This window comes from Vespula pensylvanica, chromosome 11, assembly GCF_014466175.1.
Source record: "Vespula pensylvanica isolate Volc-1 chromosome 11, ASM1446617v1, whole genome shotgun sequence".
In the NCBI taxonomy this organism is placed as follows: domain Eukaryota; kingdom Metazoa; phylum Arthropoda; class Insecta; order Hymenoptera; family Vespidae; genus Vespula; species Vespula pensylvanica.
The window spans coordinates 1,845,689-1,872,338 of NC_057695.1; the positions used below are offsets into that span (position 1 = coordinate 1,845,689).

The 26,650-nt window shown below is 36.7% G+C and overlaps 3 protein-coding genes across 4 annotated transcripts in view; 2 read left to right on the forward strand and 1 right to left on the reverse strand.

The window, feature by feature from the left end:
* On the forward strand, window positions 1-25,232 carry LOC122632799 (trafficking protein particle complex subunit 10). 2 transcript variants are annotated; one of them, XM_043819990.1, is made up of 12 exons: window positions 9-358; window positions 764-981; window positions 1,189-1,382; window positions 1,485-1,680; window positions 1,823-1,934; window positions 2,129-2,316; window positions 2,403-2,621; window positions 2,693-3,456; window positions 3,535-4,201; window positions 4,290-4,751; window positions 4,896-5,217; window positions 5,355-8,239. In XM_043819990.1, exons 1-12 carry the CDS (start codon window positions 280-282, stop codon window positions 5,480-5,482), a joined length of 3,549 nt encoding a protein of 1,182 aa, XP_043675925.1. In that variant the 5' UTR covers window positions 9-279; the 3' UTR covers window positions 5,483-8,239. The 2 variants fall into 2 exon arrangements, with proteins under 2 accessions (XP_043675926.1, XP_043675925.1); XM_043819991.1 differs by lacking the exons at window positions 4,896-5,217; window positions 5,355-8,239 and adding an exon at window positions 24,940-25,232 and having other exon boundaries at window positions 1-358; window positions 4,290-4,798.
* LOC122632831 (H/ACA ribonucleoprotein complex subunit 3) lies at window positions 8,633-9,595 on the reverse strand. The gene is made up of 3 exons (XM_043820064.1): window positions 9,368-9,595; window positions 9,227-9,269; window positions 8,633-9,160 (listed from the first exon to the last, which is right to left on the reverse strand). The coding sequence occupies exons 1-3, from the start codon at window positions 9,518-9,520 to the stop codon at window positions 9,063-9,065; spliced, it is 294 nt and encodes a 97-aa protein (XP_043675999.1). The 5' UTR covers window positions 9,521-9,595; the 3' UTR covers window positions 8,633-9,062.
* LOC122632796 (dystrophin, isoforms A/C/F/G/H) overlaps window positions 12,032-26,650 on the forward strand; it is a 223,326-nt gene continuing 208,707 nt past the window's right edge. Inside the window, exons 1-25 of the mRNA XM_043819988.1 lie at window positions 12,032-12,214; window positions 14,908-14,969; window positions 15,533-15,625; window positions 16,500-16,577; window positions 16,654-16,746; window positions 16,822-16,911; window positions 16,991-17,189; window positions 17,309-17,457; window positions 17,531-17,926; window positions 18,013-18,654; window positions 19,322-19,444; window positions 19,526-20,005; window positions 20,092-20,252; window positions 20,327-20,694; window positions 20,787-21,139; window positions 21,226-21,660; window positions 21,830-21,982; window positions 22,315-22,476; window positions 22,877-23,179; window positions 23,260-23,403; window positions 23,496-23,666; window positions 23,765-23,947; window positions 24,018-24,134; window positions 24,197-24,316; window positions 25,229-26,632. Of these exons, the coding sequence (XP_043675923.1) occupies window positions 12,160-12,214; window positions 14,908-14,969; window positions 15,533-15,625; window positions 16,500-16,577; window positions 16,654-16,746; window positions 16,822-16,911; window positions 16,991-17,189; window positions 17,309-17,457; window positions 17,531-17,926; window positions 18,013-18,654; window positions 19,322-19,444; window positions 19,526-20,005; window positions 20,092-20,252; window positions 20,327-20,694; window positions 20,787-21,139; window positions 21,226-21,660; window positions 21,830-21,982; window positions 22,315-22,476; window positions 22,877-23,179; window positions 23,260-23,403; window positions 23,496-23,666; window positions 23,765-23,947; window positions 24,018-24,134; window positions 24,197-24,316; window positions 25,229-26,632 (6,534 nt within the window). The 5' untranslated portion in view covers window positions 12,032-12,159. The remainder of the gene's footprint in view (window positions 12,215-14,907; window positions 14,970-15,532; window positions 15,626-16,499; window positions 16,578-16,653; window positions 16,747-16,821; window positions 16,912-16,990; window positions 17,190-17,308; window positions 17,458-17,530; window positions 17,927-18,012; window positions 18,655-19,321; window positions 19,445-19,525; window positions 20,006-20,091; window positions 20,253-20,326; window positions 20,695-20,786; window positions 21,140-21,225; window positions 21,661-21,829; window positions 21,983-22,314; window positions 22,477-22,876; window positions 23,180-23,259; window positions 23,404-23,495; window positions 23,667-23,764; window positions 23,948-24,017; window positions 24,135-24,196; window positions 24,317-25,228; window positions 26,633-26,650) is intronic.

A 26,650-nucleotide genomic window follows, 5' to 3' on the forward strand; every position in this document is an offset into this window, starting at 1 on the left:
GTCATCGGTATCGACGCGCGCGATTTTATCGACGGAAATTGTGACAACTTTGAAAATGTGGCGCGAAGTGGCGTATCGTTCCAAGTTAACTTTTGTCAGTTAAAAGGATCATCGTACGAGAAAGTAAATTCATGGTTTAGCTTACTGCGACTTTTAAGGTACTTAAAAAATCGTCGTTCGCGTTGACAAAGCTGTTGGCTCTTTGTGGAAAGCGACGGAATTGACGGGAAATTGTAATGATTGAAAGCAAGCTTGTGAAACAATCAAGTGTTCGTAGAAATGAATTGCAATGGAGAGTCGTCTTTGGATGGTAAACGTAGGGTCAATTCTTACATGGATAGCAAACCTATCGTCACCAGTAAGTTCGTTTCTATGAATGTTTACACTTAACCTCTTTGCAATGACGATCATCAATGATTATAGTTATCAACGCCCCCTTTTCGATACGAGCTCGATATCTTAGCACTTTTCTTTGATGCTTTAATACGTTTTATGACGAATTAAAACATTTATCATACTCGAATAATGATTTCTATTAAGAATTATTTTCCTTCCCTTGCAGTAATCGCAAAATTAAAAAACATATGCTGATTAATGTGTAGCCACTTTTCAATAAAAGCATTTGACATGAGATGTCAAATGAAACGAAGCGCTTATCTTTACAAATAGTCTATAGCCAATCTTTCTTGCGTTTCTAATTATAATTTTCATTTCTTATGACTTTTGCGTATGAATTACTACGAAGCACTTTTGATTACTATAGATGCTGGAGATGAAGAATTATTTTCTACTTTGGAGAACAGTTTGCTTCAAGCTATTCCTGAGAGTACGGTCGAGTGGCGTAGGTCATTTGGCAGACCTATTAAACAGGTTAAACTTGGAGCATCTTTTGTATCATTTTCAAGAGATATCTTGCCTAATGAAAAAGATTGGCATCTCATAAATCAGCCAGTATTACACATTTATTGGAGTGAATGTACTGTAAGTGAAATTAAAATATTTCGTGGTGTGTGCGTGTGCGTGTGCGTGCGCGCCCGCATCGTGTGTGTGTGTGTGGCGCGCGCGCGTATGTGTGCTTGCTTGCGTCTATATATACGTATGAATATACGTGTGTATATACGTATATACTATTTTTTCTTGGTCCTTTATACTTTTTACATAATAAATACGTGGAATATATAATTTTAGGATATTGACGCTTATAAAACAAGCGTGAGAGATGACATAGATGCTTGGTTGAAAATATTATCTTCTTATCACATTCAAGACTGGATGATCGTTATAGTGGAAACATATGATCCAAAAAAAAGTACCAAATTATTACCTAGAACTACTGTTTTAGATAAGATTAGGAGTGACTTTGCTTCAAAAGCTGGTGATAGGTAATTTAAGTCGTATTAAATTGGAAATAAAATGTCTCTTTCTTTAGGTAATTATATTTATTTCGATAATTGTATTTATTATTTGCTATGTCGTTATAATAGATGCTTTGCTGTAATAAATCCTATTAAATATAAATCTCGTTCGACGGAAACTTGGAGAGGATTAATCGGACGTATTCGTCATTTGATGCTTACCGCGTATGATAAAACTCTTTCTCGATTCGAAGATATTATAAGAGAACAGAGAGAAAGTCGGAATCTTCCTGGTTGGAACTTTTGCCATTATTTTCTTTTGCAGGTAACGTTTAATGTTCTAACAAATCCTATTTTTTTTGATATGTGGATTAATCATATTAATTATCGTATCAATAACAAGTAATTATTTGTATTAAAAGTAACATGGTTATATAAAATTAATTTATTTTATATCAATGTTTCAGGAAGAACTTGCATTTGTGTTGCAAATGTTGGGTTTATACGACGAAGCGTTGGTACAATATGATGAATTGGATGCTCTCTTTACACAATTCGTATTAAATTCTAATGTAGGAGGTACAGTTGAAATGTCCCTCTAAGTTATAGAATGTAATTTAATTTATCTTCATACTTAAAAGCTTTATTTATTTCTTTTTTGTTAATATCTTTTTTATTGCACACTAGTTGTACTAAATTTATTATCAATAATTGAATTTCATCGATATTGAACGGTATTCGTTTGTACGCACTATTATTTTTACTTTTTACAGATACACCAGCTTGGCTGAATTTATTCCAAACACCTCTTAATAATTGGGCTGGTGTAAATTTAAGTAATGGCGTTAATCGTCATTTAAGATTTCTCTTAGCCGAATGCAAAGCGTCATTGCTGGATTTTAGAAGTTATTTATTTAGCAGACAATGTTCTATGCTTTTGTTGCTTAAAAAGCCATGGGAGGTTCGTGCAATGAAATTTCCTTCGTATCGTTTTCTTCTCTCGAATGTAACGAAATATTTTAATCTGATGATTGACTTTGGCTGCAGGTTGCACAGCGATGCTTATCCTTTATTCACAATACACTGAGCGAATTACAAATTCTTGAAATTCAACGACCAGAAGGATCTGTTGAGTGTTGGGCTTTTTTGTGTGCATTAGAAGTGTTGCAAGCATGTCAATTATCAGCTTATAGCATAGATAACAATCAACAGTTGGATCTTTGCTCTTTACATACCGCGAGTTTATGGGCCCTTGCACGGGATAAGGTAAACTTTGTAAACTTAAAATATTTTACTTAGTGTTTCAATTATTTCATGTGATCATATCTTTTGTTTAGTTAGGAGCATTAGGAAAATTATGTGGTCTCATGCCTGGTAGCGAACCAACTAGCGAACAACTCCACACAGTTGTTTACCTTATAGCAGGTATGGGAGATTCAGAACCACAGAAGGAAGGAAAAGCAACTCCGATAGATAAATTGAAGGAAGCGTTATCGTCTAAAGAAGTTTTTAAAAAACAATACTTAGAGCATGCAGAGTTAGCTATGGGTACTTATAAACATGTTGGACGCATAAGATCAGCTAGATTAATAGGCAAAGAATTAGCGAGATTCTATGGTGAATTAGGAGAAAATCAGAAAGCTGTAGCATTTTTATCTGATGCTTTGAAAACATATATGGATGAAGGGTGGTATCATCTAGCAGCACAAACACAATTAGAATTAGCACAATGTTACAAAAGAATGGACGACGTAGAGAAATATATAGAGATCTGTGCTGCGATTTCTTGTACCAATATACTTCATATTACTGTACGTAATACATATTTTGAAGAAATGTTAGGATATATGAAGATGTTAACTTTGCCACAGCCATTACTCACAGAATTTGGACACTCTTTTATAATACTCAGTATGGAAGTTAACGTAATGGACAAAGTAGTGCAAGATTGTGTAGTTAATATTGTGATTAGTGTACAAAGTTTGTTTCCTAGAGAAATAAAATGTACAGGTGCATATATTTCTGTTGAAGAAGTTCAAAAACCTTTGGCTCCAAATAAAAAAAAAGGTTCAAAAGTGGCAGCAGAGCCACCAATACAATTGTAAGTATTTATTTTTACTTATTAGTGACTGAACATACATATCTAAAATTTTTGAATTTTTTCGAATGTTATAATCAGGTTGTCAAGTTGTACTATAGAAGATATGAAGCCACTTGATCCAAGTCTAGCATTATTACAAGTATATTCCTACTTGAACTGTAAAGAAGACAAAAGTATAGGTTCTGCTAGTGTTATGTATAAAAATATTAAGCCTGTGGTACGACGTTCAGATAGTGCTAAACATAGAAAAGCTTCGATAAATATGAAAGGTGACTTTAGCAAATCGTTATCGTGTGCTGAATTTGTTATGAAACCAGGTATAAATATATTTACATTGACCAGGCGGGTTGATTGTCCTGGATTTTACAAAGTTGGTCAATTGTCACTTGTTATCGAAGAGAAATTAGAATTTTTATCTCCAATTCTAAATCCACGATTATGCTATGAAGTTGCAAAAACCCAACCAGTAATTTCTTTGAAATGTGGAAGAGATCTATTGGCTGGGCTTATTCAAGATATAGAATTAGTTATATCAACTGGAAGTATGAGGATAACACAAGAAATGAAATTAAAATTACGTGCGTCTAGAGGATTAATGATACAATTAAATGACGCGGAAGCGGTAATGATTAAAGAATTAGAAACGCCACTGCCATCGTGTGAACCATTTCAAACGATAAAATTGGGATTAAAAGTTTTAGCGGAGCTCCCACCCAAAAAAGATCCTTCTTCTATGGAGCATAAAGTAACTTCTTGTATTAATTACTAGAATTAATAGACTTAGACTTTCCTAATACGAAATATACACATTGCAAGTGCTATTATTTTTTCAGCTTAGCGTGCAATGTCCATGGGGTACAGAAGAGAGTATCCTTTTGCACTTTGGTCCACCTTTAATGACAAATATGAAATTGCATACTGCTAAGCAGAGAAAATTCGTTCAAATAATTGTTACAGGGTTAACAAATCGACTTTTACAATTATCTGATCCTCATTTGGCATCAAATACATCAATGGATTTAAATTTTAAAAGTTTAAATCCAACTGCTGGTCAACAGTTAGTGGTAGGTAGTGGAATGAATGTATCATTTATGTGGGAAGTTGAAGTTGGCAAAGATGAGAAAGCTACAGTACCCATTAAGACTGATTTTCGTGTAAAATATGTACCAATTAATGACACCGAGGAAACAAGTAATACTTGTCTAAATGACGATCCTTTACATATACATAATTTGCAAAAAATAGAAAAAGCTTCTAGTGTATATAGGTGTAATTTCGATGTCACAGATTATGTGGTAAGTACAAGAGATGTTATAAGTCTGCTATTAACTAACTATACGTATTATTACTTAACTATATACGTATATATATATATATATATATATATATGTATGTATACATCACTGCAATCTTTAATTCACGCATATAACGTTTTTCAGACATTATTTACAGTCTCCTCAAGGGTTGAAGCGGGCGGAGGTGGAGGAGAATTTTGCCGTGCTGGTAGTATGTGTCATCTTTATCTTACAGTGACACGTATGTTGTATACTCCTAATCCTAATCCTCCACCTCAACTAATGTATGAGGTATTAGCAGATCAAACTATGTGGGCCGTTTGTGGCCGAACTGCAGGAATCATTTCATTAGAAATTGTAGAAAAACAGAGCGTTACGTTAGATGTTATGCCTCTAACCAGCGGTTATTTACCTTTACCCGTTGTTAGATTGTCTCGATATATTCCTGCAGTTGAAAGTAAGTCAGGTAAGTACTCTAACAAAATGTGTATACGTGTGAACTCTATAAACCCTAACATCGTTATTATGTGTGGACAAGCTTGCATCATATTTTGTAGCAATAGCTACTAGATACTAATTTCATTTCTTTTTTGTTTTTTTAAGATGTCACGCGTAAAGGTGACGTAACTTCAGGTCCGAGACTGGAACCATTCAGTCCAGGGCAAGTGTATAATGCTAGTAAAGCTCAACAAGTACATGTTTTACCTGCAGCACCTTCAGAATCTAATTAAGTTTCGAAGCTATTCTTAAAACCATACTATACAACTTGGTTTCAAAGAATATATATTCTCATTAGTGTGATCAGTATAGTAAATTTAAAAGTTAATTTGAAAGGCAATTTCTAGTCCTCATTGTCTTCTCATGCAAACTTTTCTTGGTATAAAGGATTAATACTTTTACTTGAATGAGACTTGATTACAACTAAATTAATAATAGACACAACTTCCTCTCTCTCTCTCTCTCTCTCTCTCTCTCTTTCTCTAGACTGTACCATGATTGATCTTCATTCAGCATTTTCTTTTTTGCTTTACTTATAAAATCCTATTAAAAAACAAAGTAATAATGTGACAATAGACAACCACAAAGATTAATAGATTCGTACGACAAAAATTGTAAACAACATTGAATATTTACATTATATTAAGATATATTTAATGTCTTATGAAAAAATCTTTTTATTTTTAATTTATATACGATCAATGATAACTTTTTTGTTTTTTGATGAATTTCAAATGATGATAATATTATTTCATCCAACCACATTTATAATATTTGTTTTTTAAAAGAATTACTCTGTTGAGCTATGTATTATAATATGATGCCATACTTATTGCATAGCATAAGAAAGTAAAGAATTTGTATGACGCATTAAGAAGAGAACAATCGGTATGGAATTTATTTTTATTAGGTAATTGTGAGATAATGTCGGAAAATGAAGATCTATGATTTTAATTTGAATTTGAGGAAAACAAATAATTCCTAGGTATAAAAAATTTTGTAGTATTTTCATATTTTTCACTTTTATCGTACTATTACTGCAAAGAAGTGAATTTAATATCGATTGTCCACTTTGATGTTAATATGGAAAAAATTAGAGTATAATTCTGAATGAAATGTTTACCATTTAGATATATGGTACCTGTGCTCTAAAATATAAAACTGTTTTATAGTTTTTTATTGAATAATGTATATTATCTGCATCAATCATGATAGTTACATTCTTAATCCAATAAGTGCTTCTTCGCAATTTGCCCTAAATATTGATCTAAAAACTCATTAAATATAATCTGTACACATGACATCGAATATTTTCGAGGATCGATAAAAGCAGTGTGTATACGCGCGTATATGTGTGACAAAAATATGATAAAAATTAACGTTGAAAAAGATAGAAGTATCTGTATATTCTTACTTTCGTGCCAATATAGGAATTTTTCACTTTAATTACACATAGATTTTGTATCACATTGTTTAATTATAGTTCTTTTTGTTTATTTTTACAAATGTTTAAAACTTTGTGATATTTATAATGATCTTTTTTATTTACTAGCAATTCAACTTTTAGAAGAATAGAGTATTGAAGTATAATGAATTATATTATTAGCTTTATCTTTACAAGAAAAAAATTAATTGTGTTTTTACTTTATATCGAAAAATATAAATTATGAAGAAAAGTAATAGAGCAGTAGTGCCTATTAGAAAATGTATAGAAGTGATGTATTATTAATAGTGCTAAAATATTAATTTTACTAAATTATCTAGTTATTGGCCAGTGATAAAAAAATAGAATCACATCTATGCAACTGTAACATTCTAATTTTACACAACAAACTGTTTACTCAACTCAGATATGGCCTTAATATATTAAGTTCACACAAATATATAGAATCTTTTTTAGAATACCCTGCATTTGATTGACCGATATTAATTTACGTAATAATTAAAATCAGATTATCTATTGAAAATTAACATTATTGTAATAACTGTATTAAAAAGCATGAATTATATGTATATTTCTGCAAATGCAACTGAAATTATATGTGCGTGCGTGCGTGTGTGTGTATGTATATATTTTATATATATATATATATATATATATATATATATATATATATATATGAGTTATAGAAATAGTTAATATTAATAAATTGAGATATAAATTTTGTATTAGTTTGAATTAAATGAGCAGTTTTTGTAATGACAGAATAAGATTACATGAATGTAAGCTCAGATATTTAATTAGAAATCAGTATCTTGGTATCTTTCACTGCACTTATAGTTACTATAAATATGTAAAAAAAAAAAAAACAGATTTACATTTACAAGTACTTGCATCGAAAATTTGGTATAATATCATACAGAATCATGTTCTATTAAGATGTATTTATGTTGCCATGTTATTCTGCATATAGATTAGTTTTGATCAGATATACTTTTTTTATTCAAGATGTAAATATGATGAATGTTATAATATTCTACATACGTGATAATTATATATTTTATACGTTGTCAGAGCTCTAAAAATTATTTAGTATTTATAGTAGTATAAAATATACATTTGTAAAATGTGAGAAGATATTTTTATTTGGTATTGTATCAAACTAATTAACTCATTTTTTTCATTGCATAATATATAAATATTATCTATAATTATTTGTTTATTACTTAAGAATATTTAATAATTTTGTTTTTTATGCTAAAGTAAAGTGTTAAAGTAAAAATATCTACATATATAAACAAATTGATAATGTTTTGAAATACTAAAAGGTACTGTTGTCATATCAAAAGAAATTATAATTGCACTTATGTGTTTTATTTAATGTTTGTATAATGAGTTATAAAATAGAAAAAGAAATATTGTAATTATATTATTTTAATATTGTATCATAGAACTGTTGAACCAATGTGACTGTTTCAAAAAAAAGGAGAAAATATTATATGTACATGGTACACAGGTGCATAAAATGTAAATTAACAAGATGCAAACATAATGTGTCTTTTTTATAGATTCTTCACAAAATATTATACAAAATTATTTATCTTTTATAATCATAGAATAATTCTTGAGTTGAAGATACTGACAAAAAATGTCGAAAAGCCTAAAATTTCTTGTTATTCAATTTATTTATTTATCTCCATATAACTCTTATTATTATTCTTTTTATTGTTTTGTTACTATACCGTTCTGACGCACACACGTACTCACTCACTCACTTACTCATACACACACATACACATAATTATATACACATATACATATATCGTGTATATAGCCAAAGTACCAAATAAAATATAAGAAGCTCTTCTTGCATTGTTCTTGGTGCAATTGCATAAAATTATATTGTAAATAGGTTTTATATATAATATTATAACAAATATGATTAGATATTAAAATGAGTATTTCAAATTTATTTCAATCATCTAATCACACATATTGTTTTGGTTATCTATTTTCTTATGACATTGTTTTGATTTAATTTACACTTTTTCATCCGCACTGTTTACTAGCAAAGCTGTATCATATATTTGATCAAAACTACTGTACGATAAAGTAAGTTTATTTTTTTATATATAATATCAAACTATATATTAAATGTAAATAAAAGACATTTGTATGAAACAATGATGTATATTACAGTATAAACACGATTATGACACAGTGCATCATTTAATTCTATTGATATAAATCTTAAAAGAAATTTTCATTCCATATGTATCGAAGGCAAGATAAGATACATAAGCAATATATTTCTATTAACGTAATGAATTCGTTAATATATATCTTCATCTTATTTAATTTGAAATAATGCATTAGTATACAGGCATTGGGGCCTGAGTTAGAAGTAAACCATATCTTCTCTTTAACGTAATTCGTTCTCTCGAATATTTGTCTTCCGGAGAGAACCTCGCTGGAAATAAAAAATATTATGTAGATACAAGAAAAATTTATAGAAAAATATTAATCTAAATGTTACCAGGATGCGCAGACATAGTTGGTTTTCCATTTGGATCAAGTTTCTGAAAAACAAATGTATATAGAAAGTTTGAATGATCTAATTATTACCAAAATATTATTCAGTTAATATAGAATATTATTATGAAATATTTGTTCTTACTTTTAACGTGTATACACGATCTCCATTTTCATTTAAATAATACATTAGATACATTCTCCTAACGGATTGATGTAGTTCTCTAACAAATCCAAAAGTTAACCTCAACTTTATATCTCCGAAACGTGCTTCGGTATGGTATACACAGTCGATCATTCAATATTTAGAAAATTGACGCATGCGCAGAATTATATGCCTTTGAACTCGGTAAAAGCAAAAAGTTATAAATTATAAAATAATAAATTTTTACTTTTTCGTGAATGCGCGTAAAATTATTTTGTGTGTAATTCACTAATGTCAAATATCATTAATAAGAGATTAACGTAAGAAAATTGGAATAAAAAATATTCTGTGCATATTTTATCGGTACTTATTGGTATCAATAATTGTTTTTTTATAATAATTTGGCATTGTCAGATGATCGTGATTAATTAAATGTGAAATTCAACTATATGAATGTCAAATTTTTTACAAAATTTTTCTTTTTTTCAACGAAAAATTTAAAAGTAATACAGTATATTAAATTATAATTCATTAAATAATTCTTCAATGATAGATTATGCGACGACTTGTTAACCTATACTTTTCATTATATCTAGAACGTATTAGAAATATTTAAATATTATTTCATGATAAGATAGAATATTTGTATTACGCTATGACGTAATAAAATGTCGCATGGCTTACGTATTCCTTTTCCGTAGAGATGTATGTCATTGTAAGCCCCATTTGGGCCTGTGCCTACTGTATATGGTTAGCTTTCGCTCCGTCGCATTTCTGTATCCCTGGTTACCTGCGATACATGGGGCCTTAGAATTTATACGATAGGATCTTGCGAGGTCTCTTGTCAATTACTAATTTTACATATTAAACATTCAGAGATTTAATTTTTTAATGGTAAATCAACTACATTATTATAAGAATAACCATATAAATATATACCTATATTCAGTCGTATCGATCGATATTACGTTTGTAAATCGATCGCTTTACACGCGCATGATTCCTTTTATAAATTAATTGTTTTATAAAAATTCGTATTACGTTAACAATTGCAGAATGCATTGCGATAGGTTTACACATTCCCGCTGCGAAGATGCGACTGGTCCCACCAATCGTATCGAGAGAAAAGGCCCAATGCTATTGGTTGAAAAGGAGAAGATTAATGCTCTTAACGAATCACATTCTAGTAAACGAATGGTACTACGTGATAAAGCAAAGAAACGATTGCGTACGTGGAGAAGCGAGATGGAGACAAAAGTGGAGGGGGAAGTTGGGCCTTACTTATTGCTGTAGTTGCCAGTTCGCTGGTGGCTCTCGTGGCGTGTGTTATTGTTAGTACAAGACTGACGACGTTCACTCGCGTTTTTTTCTTTTTCTAAACGGCAAGGACGTACGTTTTCTTATTCTTTAACGATTTTTGAACAGTTTATTTGCCTCTTTGGAACTCTCGTGCTTTGTCTCCCGAAGATAGTTGTCTTTCTATCGAAAGAAAGTATCGCGATGTCGAGAGGCGTCGCGTTTGACGAATTTCGGCCACGACGTTGGTCCTGAGCAAAAGGAGAAAGCAAAGAAGGGGAGGAGGAGGAGAAGGAGGTGGGAAGGAGGAGAAGGAGGAGGGGAAGGAGGAGGAAGAAAAGAAGAAGAAGAAGAAGCGGAACGCGTAGAGAGAGAAGCAACAACGGTCGGAGAAGAAAGGACGACGATAGTGACAAAGCAGGAAAGAGAAGAAGAGTGAGAGAGAGAGAGAGAGAGAGAGAGGAAAGAAAGTCGTGTGTACCGTGCGTGTGCGCACGTGTGCGGTGTATCGCGCGTGTGTAGCGCACGCGTGCGCAAGTCCGAACACGAGAGCGGCGAGTGCGGATGCAGTGTTACCGCGCGCGTATTATACCTAGACGGACGTGTGCACCGTCGACCGTATCCCCGCGTGTACTTGACAGTGCGGAATCAACAAGTGTCGTCTAAGTACTCGTCGCGCGTCAACTGACTTTCGATTTTTGCTCGCCTTTCCAGGACGATCTTCGAGCAACTCTTTCCTCGCACTCGTACTAGTTACTACGAAGAAATCGATTTTCGTCACGGAAACGTTCCGATCGACGCTGACACCGGATAGGCCCGTTACACGTCGTCGATCGTACCAAGTGGCCGTGGATGGCCACTTTCGTCTGCATCTCAAGATGGAAGTCGTCTATATAGGTACGTTGCTCCCATCCCACACTCTTTAATTTCTTCTTAGAACGAATGCATGCGACTGGAGATTTCGCGTCGTTTCGATCACAGCTTCTAGAAAAGTGCATTCCTCGACGACGATTTCGAATTCGTTGGAGAAATGGTTTTAAGGTTCGTCGTCGATAGACGGGAGACACGATTCTTATCTAACGGAATACAGAAAGCGTCTCGTATGTGTTTGTTATTCGATTCGTCCTCCACTCGAATATGCCGATCGTCGAATAAGTAAGTTATGTCTGTTAGCTGTGTTTACCAATACATTATCAAGAACTCGCTCATTCTTGCCTTCTATTCCGATAACGGCATAATCCGAGTTCGCACGGAAAGTTGTCGCGCGGATAGTTTTCGTATTTAGCGCCATTTCTTTTTCAGAAAATTCGAACGCGATTTTCTTCGCGCCTATTGGCCGAGAGAAATTTTCAATATGGCGTTTTGCCGTTTACGTTAAAATTTTTCAACGTTCGCAACGAAAGGAAGTTTTACTTTAAACGACAGTCCGGTTTATCTTATCTATAAACCTTTTGTTCCCGTGACACGTGAAATGCATATGTCAAGGAGAACGGTCAATGTACGCGCGTTACGCAAACGATAATTCGCGTAATAAGGGACATGGAGACAAACGTAAGATTTATCGCTGATACAACATTGTTTTTATACGTTACTTTAAGCCATCGTTCGGATAGATTTACGAATATTATTTACGATTTTCTCGATCGTTCTCTAGAATTATCATTGAAATAATTGTGTCTAGGTTTGGAAATTGGGAAAGGTTGATTCGTCCCTAGTACCATTCCTAGGTTAATTCAATAACTCCTTCATAACGACTGTAATAGAGCAGCGAGTATAATTAATAACATATCGGAATCGAAAGGTAATACTCGATCGACGAAATCTTACGTAATGGAAGCTAAGAAACGATATTATTCGTCTTTGAATCTCTCGCTCCTGGTATGCTTTCTGTAACTCGAGGAAAGAATTCCTGTAATCTTCTAGCGTGAAGGTTTTATCGAGTAAATTGTTTATTTACTTTAGATCACTTTTATACTTCGGATATCTCTTAGAGAAAAGTGATAAAATATTTTTATAACACGCGAACCGTCGTCGCTTTCGCGTCGATCTCTCGATCGAGGATAATCTCTTAACGAGGTAATTCGTCGCAAAGATTTTATTAAAAATGATGTAAAGTATGTACGTATTTTTTTCCGTGACGTAAACTTTCGATAGTAAGATCGATGTATGTAATTTCAGTAAAAGGAGATATCGATTGGATTTTGTCACGAAGCGTAAAAATAAGCATCGTCTGTAAGGAGTATGCGTGTCGCATGCTGGATTTACGATCGATGATGTAACGCAAGATACTGACATCATACCCATCTCTTTTCGTGTTTTAACCAGAGTCGTGGAAAGGATGAAGCTACGCATAGTCGTCGGATCGAAATAGCTCGCATTTAGACGGCTGCAGGATCGATAGGTGCGGCGTGTGATTCTTTGTCAGATCGATCCAATTCCATTAGGTATACGCACGAGCAACATACACGTTTCGTCCGATTCCGCCGGGTTGGACTTTAAATCGCAAAGTTATCGAAATTAATAGCTTCTTGAAAAGCGTTCTAACATCTACCGAGACAGCTTTTACACGATCGTTAGTATCGTGGCTGATAAAGATGTTGTCGCTATCGCTACCAGAGAGTTACTTTCAATTATTCAGAGATCATACGTAAGGTGGAAAATGTTTGTAGAGTTTTATCAGGATCGTCCAATGAAACGCGATACTTTGTATGTTCGCCGTCGCAACGTACGATCGCCAAAGGAACTTATACCATCGCCTAAGTTCAAAGTCTTCTTTGCGTATGTGTGTAGTACCTGCGTTCTAGTTACCGCGGTGCACTTCTCCCATGCAATAACGTGAATGAATGCGATATAATACTAATGCGGTAGCGTATAGTAAACGATACAGTCGCTGATGTAACGCGAACCGATTAAGCGAATAGAAACGAGTAAAGAGAAAAGGAAAAGAAGAATACATGCTAGGAAACGGTGGCTCGTCGGCAACGCGTACTTCGCGCGAAATGGTCGAGTCGCTTGAAAAGAACGCGTAATTGTTTTTCTATAACCGTGCGGCACATTCTCGACACCTTTTTCCAAGCGCTTAGTCGTCTTTCGTTACTCGTCCGCAGAAAGATACAACGTCGAAAGGGAAAGTTTCCTTTTCCTTTTATTTTCGCCGGATTATCGCCGGCCCTCGGGAGAGGCGTCTCGCTCGCGATGATCGCGCGCGGAGCGTTGAGAAAGTCGGTCCACGGAGAGTGGACCGATCGGTTCAACGTCGTTCACGCGGTTCGACCTTAATCCGAATGCGGAAGTGCCGATGGAGCCGCGTTGCCTGCCACCTGCGCTTTTCTTTCGACGAACAATCCAATCGTTCTGTCATACAAGATATCGTTAAGATCGGCCGTGGATAATTAGCCAGAAAATTCTTTTCCCGCGTCAGGAGGAGAATACGGTAGTCGTTCTACGTGGACGTAGTCGTCCAAGGCACGCTATTCTATTTACGAACGCGTTTACATTTACATATTTAACGAGGCGTTGGTATCCCGTGCATGGCAATTCACCGCGAGATCTTCGTGACATCGAACCTCCTTCGGTCCTATTAATAAAAACGATGATCTATTGGCTCGAATCGTCCGATTCTCGTACGTGCAGGTGGCCGGCGTGTTTCTCGCCTCGATTCGAAGAGGAGCACGATTTAAACCGATCGGTGAGTTTATTGCTGCGAGCCGCAGGGTCAACGAGGGTCAATTCGAAGATGACGAATCGAGCCTGTTGGTGTTGGTAATAATAATTCCGCGATAAAACGAACATTTTAATGAATTTCGACGTTTCTCGCATCGACGATAATAGTCAGTTTGGTATCGCTTTATCCGAGTTCGATGAACGTTACTTCAATAAGACTGGTACTCTCGAAATACGATCGCAATTATCTCGATAAGTCGTCGCAGCGGCTTATACATGCGTATATATGTATACCTATATGTCGGTATCTATGTACAACGAAGCTCGGCGTGCTCTCGTTGCAGCTAGAACTCTTGACAAATGGTTGCCGAGATACGAAGTTTACAATCAACTCGACGCGTGTTAGGGTCTAACTTTCGTTCCGGATGATTAAAACTTTCCCATTATTGACGACTGCGTACGTCTACGTTGGTTTAAGAAAAACTGACTTCTTCGTTGATCTCGTTAATTCGATATCTTTTTTACCATTTGATATTATCTAAAGCGAACACTCACGATGACACGTCGAATATTTCTTTCAGATGAACGAGAAGACGTGCAGAAGAAGACCTTTACGAAATGGATCAACTCGCAGCTGCTGAAGGTGGGTTTCTTCTCGAAACTATAAATTTTCCTTTAAGCGAAAACGATTTTGAGAAACGATTTGAGTAGATCGTCGAGTGGATCGAGTTGATGAAAAAATCGAAGATCGAGATGCTTCCTTCGAAGGAGCATCTTTCAGAATGAATTTTTTTCTTAATTAACATTGTGCGCGCAGTGACTAGCGACTGGATGTTGGCCTCGTTTATCAAGGCCGCCAACGCCACTGCCGTAGTAGATTGGAAATCAAATATTACTGGAGCTACGGACCGCGCCACGATCGCTTCTGAAAGTCACCGAGATAATTTCACTCTCGCGAATTAAGAATCACGACTCGTGGATCATTGGCTACGAGAGATCATTCCTTCTCAATTTTTAATAGTAACGCCGCAACAGCAAACGCGCGCTTTTATTTTTTCTCCAAACATTTTTCTCTACGTACGCGATACACGAGCGAATTCGAGCAATTCTTTTCTGATCGATTATGGGCAAGTGCAACTCGTCGATGCGTACTTGACTCGGTGAGAACAGGAGACCTTGAATTACATATTTCTTTTTACTTTTCAGAATCACCACGAACCGATATCCGACCTGTTCGTCGATTTAAGAGACGGAAACCGGCTTCTGTCCCTCCTGGAGGTACTCACGTCGAAAGTTTACGTAAGTACATCGATTGTATTACCTGTCCGTGAAAGAATCGTTTCATGCCAACACGACGTTCGGTTCGACGCACGTACCGCACGACTGAAATACCTACATACGCAATCTTGATAAACCATCCTCTTTTTCTCCACGTTTTTTCTTTATTTGCTTTTGCCTCGTTTCTTCTCTTATCGTAAACGACTATCCGTGCTTCGACGATTGTTATCCCGACGTTCGCCGGCACGTTTAATTACGTTCACGTGAAGTTACAAGGGAGATGAGTTCCGTTCATCAAAGACACTTGCTTATGCGTATCCGTAAGAGACCTTTCGTGGCAAGAAAAGAAAAGAAGAAGGATACGTGCCGTCCTGTGTCTTTTTCTAGTTCACGCAGGTGTTTACTACTACCTCGCACAGGTGCACGCACGTGGATCCAGTCGCTAGCCAGTAATTTCAAGTTAAACCTGAAATCGTTCGATCGTAGAGAATAATCTACGTCTTCGTACAGATTATTTAGAGTGCTCTGTATTTGTTAGCACAGCCGTAATAACTGGCGATTCTCCATATGTACCGATAGACGTCAACAAATCGTCTTATTAATTAGAGTAGGAAAATTTTCCTGACCGACTGTACGCTAGTCGTTTCTCCCCATTCAATTGCGTGAGTAAACACAAGACCCGCGGCATAGCTGATCTTATTGTCGCGGTAGATGCGCTCTAACGGTCAGCGCATCGTGTTTTAGAAGAGGCTCGAGGAATGTATCCCGGTCTTATCTTTATGCGAATCCTAAAAAAAAAAGCAAGGAGATAAGACTAAAAGACGTTTCGCCTTTGGAACGATATGACGCAATACATAAATTTATATCATTAATTTATGCGCACCATTGTTTTCAGAAAAGAGAACGCGGTCGTATGCGGGTTCACCACCTTAATAATGTTAATAAAGCATTGCAAATCCTCGAACAGAACAATGTAAGTTAATGAACGAGCGAGTTGGGAAAATTTGACAGGTTGACGAATAATTGCCGTGGTTGCGATTGTGTTTTAGGTGAAGCTTGTAAATATTAGTAGCAATGATATCGTAGACGGTAATCCAAAGTTGTCACTTGGTTTAGTATGGAGTATTATTTTACACTGGCAGGTATGTCGCTACTGTTACCTTAAATTTCCCAATTCTAGGCGAATTTTTGTTTGTTTAATCAAAATATTTACGTAGGTACATTATCATCTAAAAGACTTGATGACGGAATTGCAACAAACGAATTTAGAAAAAACTCTTCTCGCTTGGTGCCGACAAAACTCTCAGGTAAAAGATCGTTCGCACGTATGTGCGGATCGTGCTACTCTTCGATCGATACGTCACAGACTTTTTGTCTCGCTTTTAGAGTTATCCTGGCGTCGATATAAAGAATTTTACAACTTCCTGGTCCGATGGACTAGCGTTCAATGCGCTTTTACATCGGTGCAAACCGCACTTGTTCGATTTCAACTCTATATCCCGAAAACATCCCAATGCCAGGTTAGACCACGCTTTCCGTTTCGCCGAAGAACACCTTAGAATAGAACGACTTTTGGATCCAGAAGGTACCTACGTTCCTACGAATTTTCCTCTCTTATGTAATGTGTATATACATATGTACACGTCATGTATGTATATGTATACGTATACGTATCTTTCTCTTCCTTTTAATCGTAAATTATAGATGTCAATACGTCGGTGCCGGACAAGAAATCGATAATGATGTACGTTATGTGCCTGTTCCAATGTTTAACTCAATCCGGAGACGATGCCGGTGATTTGGATCTATCGATCGCGAGTGATAATAGTCCTGTCGCAACACCAGGCGCAGAGGTACGCCTAAGAAAACGCGACTTGCGCGATGCTGTCAGGCCAGACGATTAGTTTGAATTTATTTCCATTGTAGAACACGTTGTCTTTGTCAACTTTTGGAATGCCAACGTCACGTCCGATGAGTCTCGCGACTAACGTTTCCGTTGAACTCGGTGGTTATCAGGTTGCTCTCGAAGAAGTTTTAACGTGGCTGTTAGAGGCCGAGGATAAGTTGAATCACGCGCCAGAACTCGGGACGAACTTGGAAACGTTGAAGCAACAGTTTCACGATCACGAGGCCTTTTTGATAGAATTGACGGGGCATCAGGATGGCGTCGGTGCCGTTTTGGAGGAAGGTGCGAGGTTGTTGGCGGAGGGCGGTTTGCACAAGGACGAAGAGCACGAGGTACGCGTTCAAATGTCGCTCCTCAATTCGCGATGGGAGGGACTTCGAATGAGGGCGATGGACACGCAGACCAGAATCCACGAGGTTTGCATTCTCTGTACCCTTTAACGTTGATCGCGTCCTAGAGATCGTAGAATCGTGTGACATGATCTTTCGATCTTCCGATATAGGTCTTGATGCAAATGCAGCAGGCGCAGATCGATGCGCTGAGACAATGGTTGACGAAAACCGAAGATAGAATTTCTTTAATGGCTGCGATCGAATTGAATCAATCTAGTCTAGATGAACAGATAAAGCGATTAAATGAATTAGAACAGGATATAAAGGCGCAACAGGATGTCGTGGATAGTATGAGAAATATCGTGGTTGTCGTGGACGAAGAGAACTCGGAGGCAGTCTATACGGAAATGGAAGATCAATTATCGGCTCTAGGAGAACGATGGGCTCACATTTGTCAGTGGAAAGAGGAGAGACGTCAACGACTTCAGTCTCTCTCTTTGCTCTGGCAAACTATCATCGACGATCATAAAAAGTTAGTTGCTTGGTTAAACGAAACGGAGATTACGCTCAAGCAAATGGAAGCTAATCCAGCCAGCGAGATCGGCGAAGTACTAGAGAGAATAAGAAAATTGCAAATTTTAAAAATGGAGATGGATCTAAATCAAAAGAAAGTAATATCCTTGCAAGAGTCCATGCAAGAATTGGATAATCAAGGATCTTCTCCCGATAGCGTCAATATGTTAGAAAAAATCGAGAATTTGCAGGACCGATGGGACGCTGTTGGACAAATTATGGAAGTTCAAAGCCAAAGGGTAAAGGATAATATTATGATTAAACAGGCAATTTGATTCGCTCTCTTTTTTTCTTTTATTATTATTATCGTTATTACACGGTCCAACCTTTGCGATATTTATTTCATCTTAGAAAATATACGCGAACGATCTTTACTGTCTTACTTACGTATTTTAACTCACTGATATTAATATTTTTTTATTGTATTCTTATGTCGTGGAGCCATTTAGGACGATCTACATGATGCATCCTGTGATCAAAATGATATATTTTGTTTCCTCGCGATGATCGAACGCTAAAATGGATCTTGCTTGTTTGTTATTTTGTGTGGAAAAACGTATTTGTGAATGATGTAATCAATATCTTGTATAACCGTCACTTTTGCGCTTGAACAAAGTGAGAATTTTACGAAACCATTGATCTAGGAAGTATCAATCGCACTTTTGTATTGCATTTATAATAAAATTATTATGGTTTAGAAGCTGCTTTTTTTTTTTTTTTTTTTTTTTTAAATTTTTGCGTGTCGTGCACTCGTAGCAATCGTATATTCGTCGATGCTCGATCATTGCGATGAGAATCTTCGAGCAGAAAAAATATTTCATTCTAATCAACACACGTAGCTACGTTTGCTCTCCAATTTCCAATTTAACGTAAATTCTTGTTGTTTTTCTTTTGTAACGGGTTTAGATCACTAGCTCCGGTTTTGAATTCGATTTAAAGTCTGAGAGGGATACGACTGTTATCAGTAGTAACGAATGGATGTCGGAGACGGTAACGAGTATCGCTTATAAGGAAGAGATCGCCGCAACGGTATGTCTTAGAGAAAAATAATCGAACTTCGCGTTCTATCGCGTCGGTATAAGGTCGTTCTCATTAGTTTTGTTACTTTAGTCGACACCTCAGAGCGACATGAAAAAACGACGCTTAGATAACGCAACCAAACACGAATTTGAATCTGCGCTTCTTGGGCTTTACAAATGGCTCGATTACGTCGATTTGGAAATTGGCCGATCCGAGGGAGTTTTCGACGAATTGAGCGTAGACGAGAAGAAAGTCGTTTACGAGGACACGTTGGCAGACATAGAGCTCCACAAAAGCGAGTACGATAAGGTTCTCGAGTTGGGAAAAAGGCTCGTGGAAGAACTGGAGAATACGAGTGAATCGAGCGATGACGCGAAGAAGAAATTAGAAGATATACAACATTGCTGGTCGGCTACGAGTAATCGTCTACAAGAAATAAGGAATCGCATAGCTTACTTGGAGGAAGTAAAGAAATTTCGTAACGAGTTGGATAGCTTAAACATGATGTTGGATAGTTATACCAAATGGTTCGAAACGAATAAAGCGAATAATCAAATAGATATTTTCAGGGTAAGCAGCGAGAGTTCTCTACGATTTCATCGATTCGCATACAATAGTTTATACATTTTTCATCGCGTTTTTGTCGATTTACTTAGGTAAAAATGAAGTCGATGAAGTCTCACGACGAGCGTGTCAAAAAATTAATCGACAAAGCCGAAGAGCTCTTAGAGAAGAATCAATCGGTAGTAGACGAAAGTAATAAATTAGACGCCGACACGAAAACGTTCTTCTCCGATTGGGAAAAAATGCAGAAATTGTGAGTAAATGTTATTTACTGTCAGTATATCTTTTTATTCATTCATGCAAGTATATTAAACGTTGCGCCGTTAGATTGTCCGATCGGCTTAACGAAATAACCGATAAGATTGAAAAAATACCACCAAAGAAATATACCGAATCTATCACGAATCTTATGACGTTCGTCAACAACGTCGAGGGTGTATTATTATCCGAACATACGGTCATATCTGACAAAAAGACGATGGAAGAACAAGTTAAAAAATTCCAGGATCTTGGTAGTACGTTGAAAAAATATCAAGATACGTTCGATTACGTAAATTCAACGGGTCATGAGCTAATAACGAAAACGAACGACGATTCTCAAGCGCAAAGATTGAGAAACGAGTTGCAAGATCTCAATACGAAATGGAGCGATATTCCTATAATATTGGAAGAAAGGCAACAAAATCTTTTAAGAGGTAGTCAAACGATGAGTAACGATATTCATTGATAAAATTGTAAATCTCTCGATCTATATATCGCAACGTGTACATTCTAACATCTTTCGCAGATATAAAATTGCTAGAGACGTTTGACAAGGAACTTTGTACGCTTGAAAGCTGGCTCGACAAGTCGATGGCGCATCTCGAAGAGATATCGAAAAACACTGATTTGAACGACATCAAAATGACGGAATATAAATTAGAACAGCTACGGGCGTTTTCTCGAGAAATAGACGAAACGAAACCGAAAGTAGAGGCTCTTCAGATATCTACGAATAAGTTGCTTGAAAACTCGGAGCCTAACTTTGCCAGCGTATTGAATAACAAAGTTGAAGATGTTTCGTGCAAGTGGAACGCGGTTACGGACGATGTTAAAAGTTTGATTGATAAATACGAAGCCGCTTTGAAGAAGAACGACGAGGTGAGTCGATCCCTTAGCTTTCGATTGCTCGTAGATACATATACTTTTGCGTTTCACTAATCCTTCAAATCATTTTAAACGATCAGATCGTAAACGGTATCGACGACTTTACCAAGTGGTTGTCGGACTTGGAGAAGGATATACCGGCTGACGTTAAGATAACTTCGTCGGTTGAACTTTTTCAAGTTCGTGGCCGATATCAGACGTTAAAAGACAAGATCGATAAACGGGTAGAAGAATTTAGAAATTTAAATGAAATGGGGAACGATAAACTTTTGAGCTCGGAAGGTTCCTCCGTGAAGGAACTAGGAAGGCGGTTCACTTTCTTAAATGCTCGTTGGACGGACGTCACGGATCGTATTTATGAGCGCTATAGACACCTGCAGAATGCTACACACGAGTACGGTGAATTTCGTGCCTTGGTTGCTCAGGAGAGTGACTGGTTGGATAAGTTGGAAAAAAGATTAAAAAAATCAACCAAGTGTGCCGCCGACGCGGAGGAAATCTCGGAGGAACTTGACGTGAGTTTCAATGAATTTTACGATTCCTACTAATCTTTCTCTCCTCTCTCTCTCTCTCTCTCTCTCTCTCTCTCTCTCTCTCTCTCTCTCTCTCTCTCTCTCTCTCTCTCTCTCTCTCTCTCTCTTTATCTCAACTTCGAGCGTTAATGTTTGAAACGTTTGTTAAAAGGATTTGGAAAATTATATACGAAATCATCCAGAGTCTAGACAAGAAAAAATTCAAGAAATCGGTAAGCAACTCGTCGATAGTAACATCATGACACAATCTATACAAACGGATGTGGAGGCTTTAACGAATCGTTGGGAAAATCTAAACGGACAGGTATGTCTCTTTTTTCTCTTCTTTCTATCTTTCACGATACATATGTGTCTGACCAAATACCGGAGGTTCGTAGTAACTTAATGAATCCTATATGTATAAAAAGGCTTGGAATGTTAAAGATAATACGTGTAAGAAAATTGTGTTGTAAAAAAATCTAGCTCGTACTTGTATCGAGTATGAATACGTACAGTCGCATGAGATATACGTATGTACGAATGAGAGACGTCCTTATCTTGCGTCAGGAAAATAGTTGACTGGTGTTCGAAAAACTTGAAAATATTAGAATAGCTTCTTCGAAGTTAAACAGGAAGATAGAGTTTTCTTTTGAGTAGGCAGGTCAGCGAGCCAAGCTGTTGGAAGGATCGGTGAAGCAAGCGCAACAATCGGAAGGGCGAATTCTTGCTCTTCAGCACTCCCTAACGCAAGTAGACTCTGTACTAACCGCACGCCTTGACTGCGATCTCACTGCAGATGACTTGCCACATGATTATCAGGTCTGTTTCTTCTATCTTGTTTCTTTCATATATGTTTTATGTGATATCACTCACGTTTCGTATCGTCTAAATCAAATTTGACTGGTTTCATTACCCCCCCCCCCCCCAATAATAATAATAATAAAAAAGTGTGTTTTAACAAGATACGACAATCTCCTTTAATGCTTTGAATTTAATACATACATGTTACGTAATACGTATGTACGTGTGTCAAGTCGGACAATTTTACTTACAGACAGCATGATGTTACGATTATTTTCAGCCAAAGTTGTGCTTCGTTATCGTTAAGATAGGATCATTAGTTTTTACAATACCAACAAGATCGTTCGACGCGTTACGAAATGAATTGCAAGATATTGATCATCAATCTTATAATCGTGTAATCGTAACGTTCTCGCAGAAATTGATGCAAGAAATGGAACATCAAAGTGCTACGCTTAAGGAAATGGCGGTGCAAATTGAAACTTATAAATCATCCGGTAAAGAGGAGGCTGCGCACAGACTCGAAGAACAAATGACTCTGATCGAGCAAAAATTCTCCGAAGTCCAGAAAAAGTTTCAACGTTTTCGTTGTTCCACTAACTTGGAACCTAGACTTTCTCGAGCTTTGAGAGAACTTCGAGGTATAGAAGAAGCTACGTGTCTGTTAGAATTATCATCAGAAGATCCGGAAGTTATCGAAGGACAACTCAAACATTGTCTGGTAACATGATCATTATCTATCTGTTCATCGATTTTAGATTCTTCTACTAGAGCAGATGGTAAAGTCATTTCGTTTTGCAGAGATTCTATCAAACTTTAAGCGAAATCAAAAGCGAGATCGAGAATATCATAGTTGCTGGTAGAAAATTAGTCGAAGAAAGAAGTGTCAGTGAGCCAGAGAAGTTTTCGAAAAAAATTGATACTCTAAAGGAATTATACAACAAGGTCTGTGTGTATGCGTGCGAGCGTGTTCATCAATTATTTATAGATATATTCCATAATTGAAGACCGAATGCTTACTTTTCTCATTGTTATAGCTTGGACTACAGATAACCGAGTCAAAGTCAATATTAGAAACAGCGTTAGATTTGTCTCGTGATATATATAAAAGTCTGTCTTACATGAACATATCACTGGATAGTATCAACAAGGAATTGGATGCACAAAAGAATATGCCTGATCTACCTGTCAATGCGATATACGTGCGGGTATGGAATTGAAAATATATGGAACAACTGTTCGAATAAGCTGTTCGAATAATTGCTTATCGAGATGGTTTGACGAATTATTGTCTACGCTTCTTTAGGAAACCCTGACGGAAGTTGTACCAAAGTTGAACGTCGTTAAAGATAAATTGTTAAGATCGCAGGACGAGTTTTTAAAGCTTTGCGATTCTTCGTATCTCGAGCAACTGAAGGAAAAATTATCGGACGTTTTGGTTAAATTAGCGAATACGGAGAGAAGATTACGTCTTTGCAATAGTTCAGAGGTATATGTTTTTTTTTTTATGACATTAATGTTGTAACCTAATCTTAGTCTAATTATTTGTTTCGCGTAAGGAGGAACCAAATGTCGACGAGATAAAGGCGTGGTTGTTACAAGCGGAAGAGAAATTAAATAGATTAGACGCGATCCCGATGGAACAATTGACGGAATACCACTTCGAACAATGCAAGGTAAATCACGTATACGCTTGTTTAGTACGACTGGAATTATAGAATTTCTTGTATTCCATTAGGCTATACAAAGTGAAATAATAGAAGCCAAGCCTAAAGTTAGTCAACTTCAACGTTATGCCTTTTACCCTAAAATAGCCGAAGTATGCGATAAGTGGGAAGAAATTTCGAATAAAATCCAAGTATGTGATATATTACATTATAATTATGATACGATAAAACGATCTAATCTCTTATCTAGAATTTTGGACTTGAACGTTTATCATGCACTGCTTATTCACTCATGGCTTGTACCTTGCTTTACACTTTTTTAACGTTTGGTATATGTAATGCTTGTGCTTTATAGTACCATTACGTATATCTTTTTCGAAGAATTTTTCCGATTAATATGCATAAACCTCTATTTTATCATTGATAGTAGAACCATACGTATGTAGGATGAAAGGATCACTTGGCTTGCGTACTATTATCGTTCAAAGAATTTTTCGTACCGTACGTGTATCATTCTATAGGTTAGAAATTTATGCGTATCTTCCGTTTCATTTTGATCACGATTTATATTTCGACTTCTCTTGTATATTGTATATAAGATCTTTAATCGACATTGTAATATTTTTGTTTGATCGTATGCAAATACATATGTATCGAGTCGCTTGATGTCGTACCGTCCAAGAGGTGGCTCTGCCTGTGTAAATAATGTATTACGCGATTTGTACAATCCTTGTGCAGATCTTTGGTGAATGGACAATATTACACGTATTTGCCATCATTATTTTCCATATATATATATATGTGTGTGGGTGTGTGTGTATATATATATATATATATTGTCTCTCCCCTTCTATCAGGACTCCTATATTTCACGAAGAGGCTTCAAGAAAGGCTACGATAAAAGCGTTTATGAAAATGAACACGTATAGACTCTTGCATCGGTGATGGATAAACGCAAGGATTTCGGCTTTACACTTGCACAATGAAACGCATTGTCGCTTCCTACACTTGGTCATGCTTGATATTTTATCACTTCATTAACACGCTACTACATCTAACCGTCATCTCTCGATGAAACCATTTCACGTATCATATTTTCACAGGAACGGATCTACAAAATGAAAGAGAATTTATTAATGAGAACTAAGAAGAATAATAATAAGGGGAGAGACAATTACGGGAATGAAAAGTTATCTAGAAAATCGGAACAGACTTCGGTATATTTAGTTAAAAAGGAAACAAGTTTATTGGACGAGAACAACGAAGTGTACGGAATCGGTTACCTTAATCCAGCATTCGACGATAATCAATGTGCGATCATTAGGACGCCCGAAAGTTCGCCCATCGAGATCCCGCATCGAAGTAGAAAATCTAGTGCAAAGTCGGACAAGGTGAAAACTAGAATCGTAGACGTTAACAAAGCCGTTAGACGTAAATTGGACATGAGCTCGATACCCGACGTCGTGCAAACTTCTCAGCCTCAAAGCGTACACATCGATGATCTACGCGATACTCGTTTCTTGCCCTGCGACATGGCGCAGACATGTACGCCAGACGAGGAAGAATTTTTCTTGTCGAAAAATAGTACCTTGTTCTTTAAAGTGTCCACCAATACGTTGACCGCAACGGAATCGAAACCGTTTCATGCGTCGAACGTACAAGCGAATCCTTTTCGTATCGTAGAAGTGAAAGAAATGGAAATAGTCAAATCGGTCGCGTCACCCGAGGATCACGTCATTTTACCGAGTGCCAACGTCAGCGTAGGTCTTATACCGTTAGCCGTTGAAAGGGTAGAGATCGTCGAGGATACCGAAACGGAGCCCGAGTCTATAGACACGGATACGGAAGATAGAGAGAGCAGAGAAAAGGTATCCACGGCGATTGGTACGAGCGGCGGGATCGTTGCCAGGAAGAAAGAACTGATACCGATTTTGAAGAAGAAGAAATCGGAGCCGTGTAACGTGTGGAACGTTAAAAAGCTTACTCTTAAATTGGATGCGAGTAACGAGAACAATCCGGCTACGTCGAACGCTCACAATGCTTCGGAACCTAGAATCAAGGATCCAAGGACGCAAACTCCGAGGCACGTATTGGACAAATCGCACAAGGTGGAAGCGACCGCGGCGAGTCATTCCTTAAAGGACAAGGAGAGCGTCGCGGAATATTTGATTCTCGACGACAATAAAACGTGTACCCATTCTCCGACCTTGAGAAAAAATGAAATCGTTCACGAGGATACGATTAAAAGGAGGGAGGACGCGGATACGATAACGAGAACGCCGACTTACGACCTAGAGAGGCTCTACAAGAAGTCTCCTTTATTAAAACGCGTTAAGAGTTTCTCGAAGGACGACACGCTGGAGGATTGCGAAAGTTTTTATGGCAGTGACAAGGAGACGGACGACGCATTGATATTTTCCGACGATACAGAAATCGATGTAGCTAGTTCTAGTTCCGAAGGAGAAGATCCTAATTTGGGAGAGCATGTTGAGCACCTCTTGGACAAGGTAAAATTTTAAAGGTCG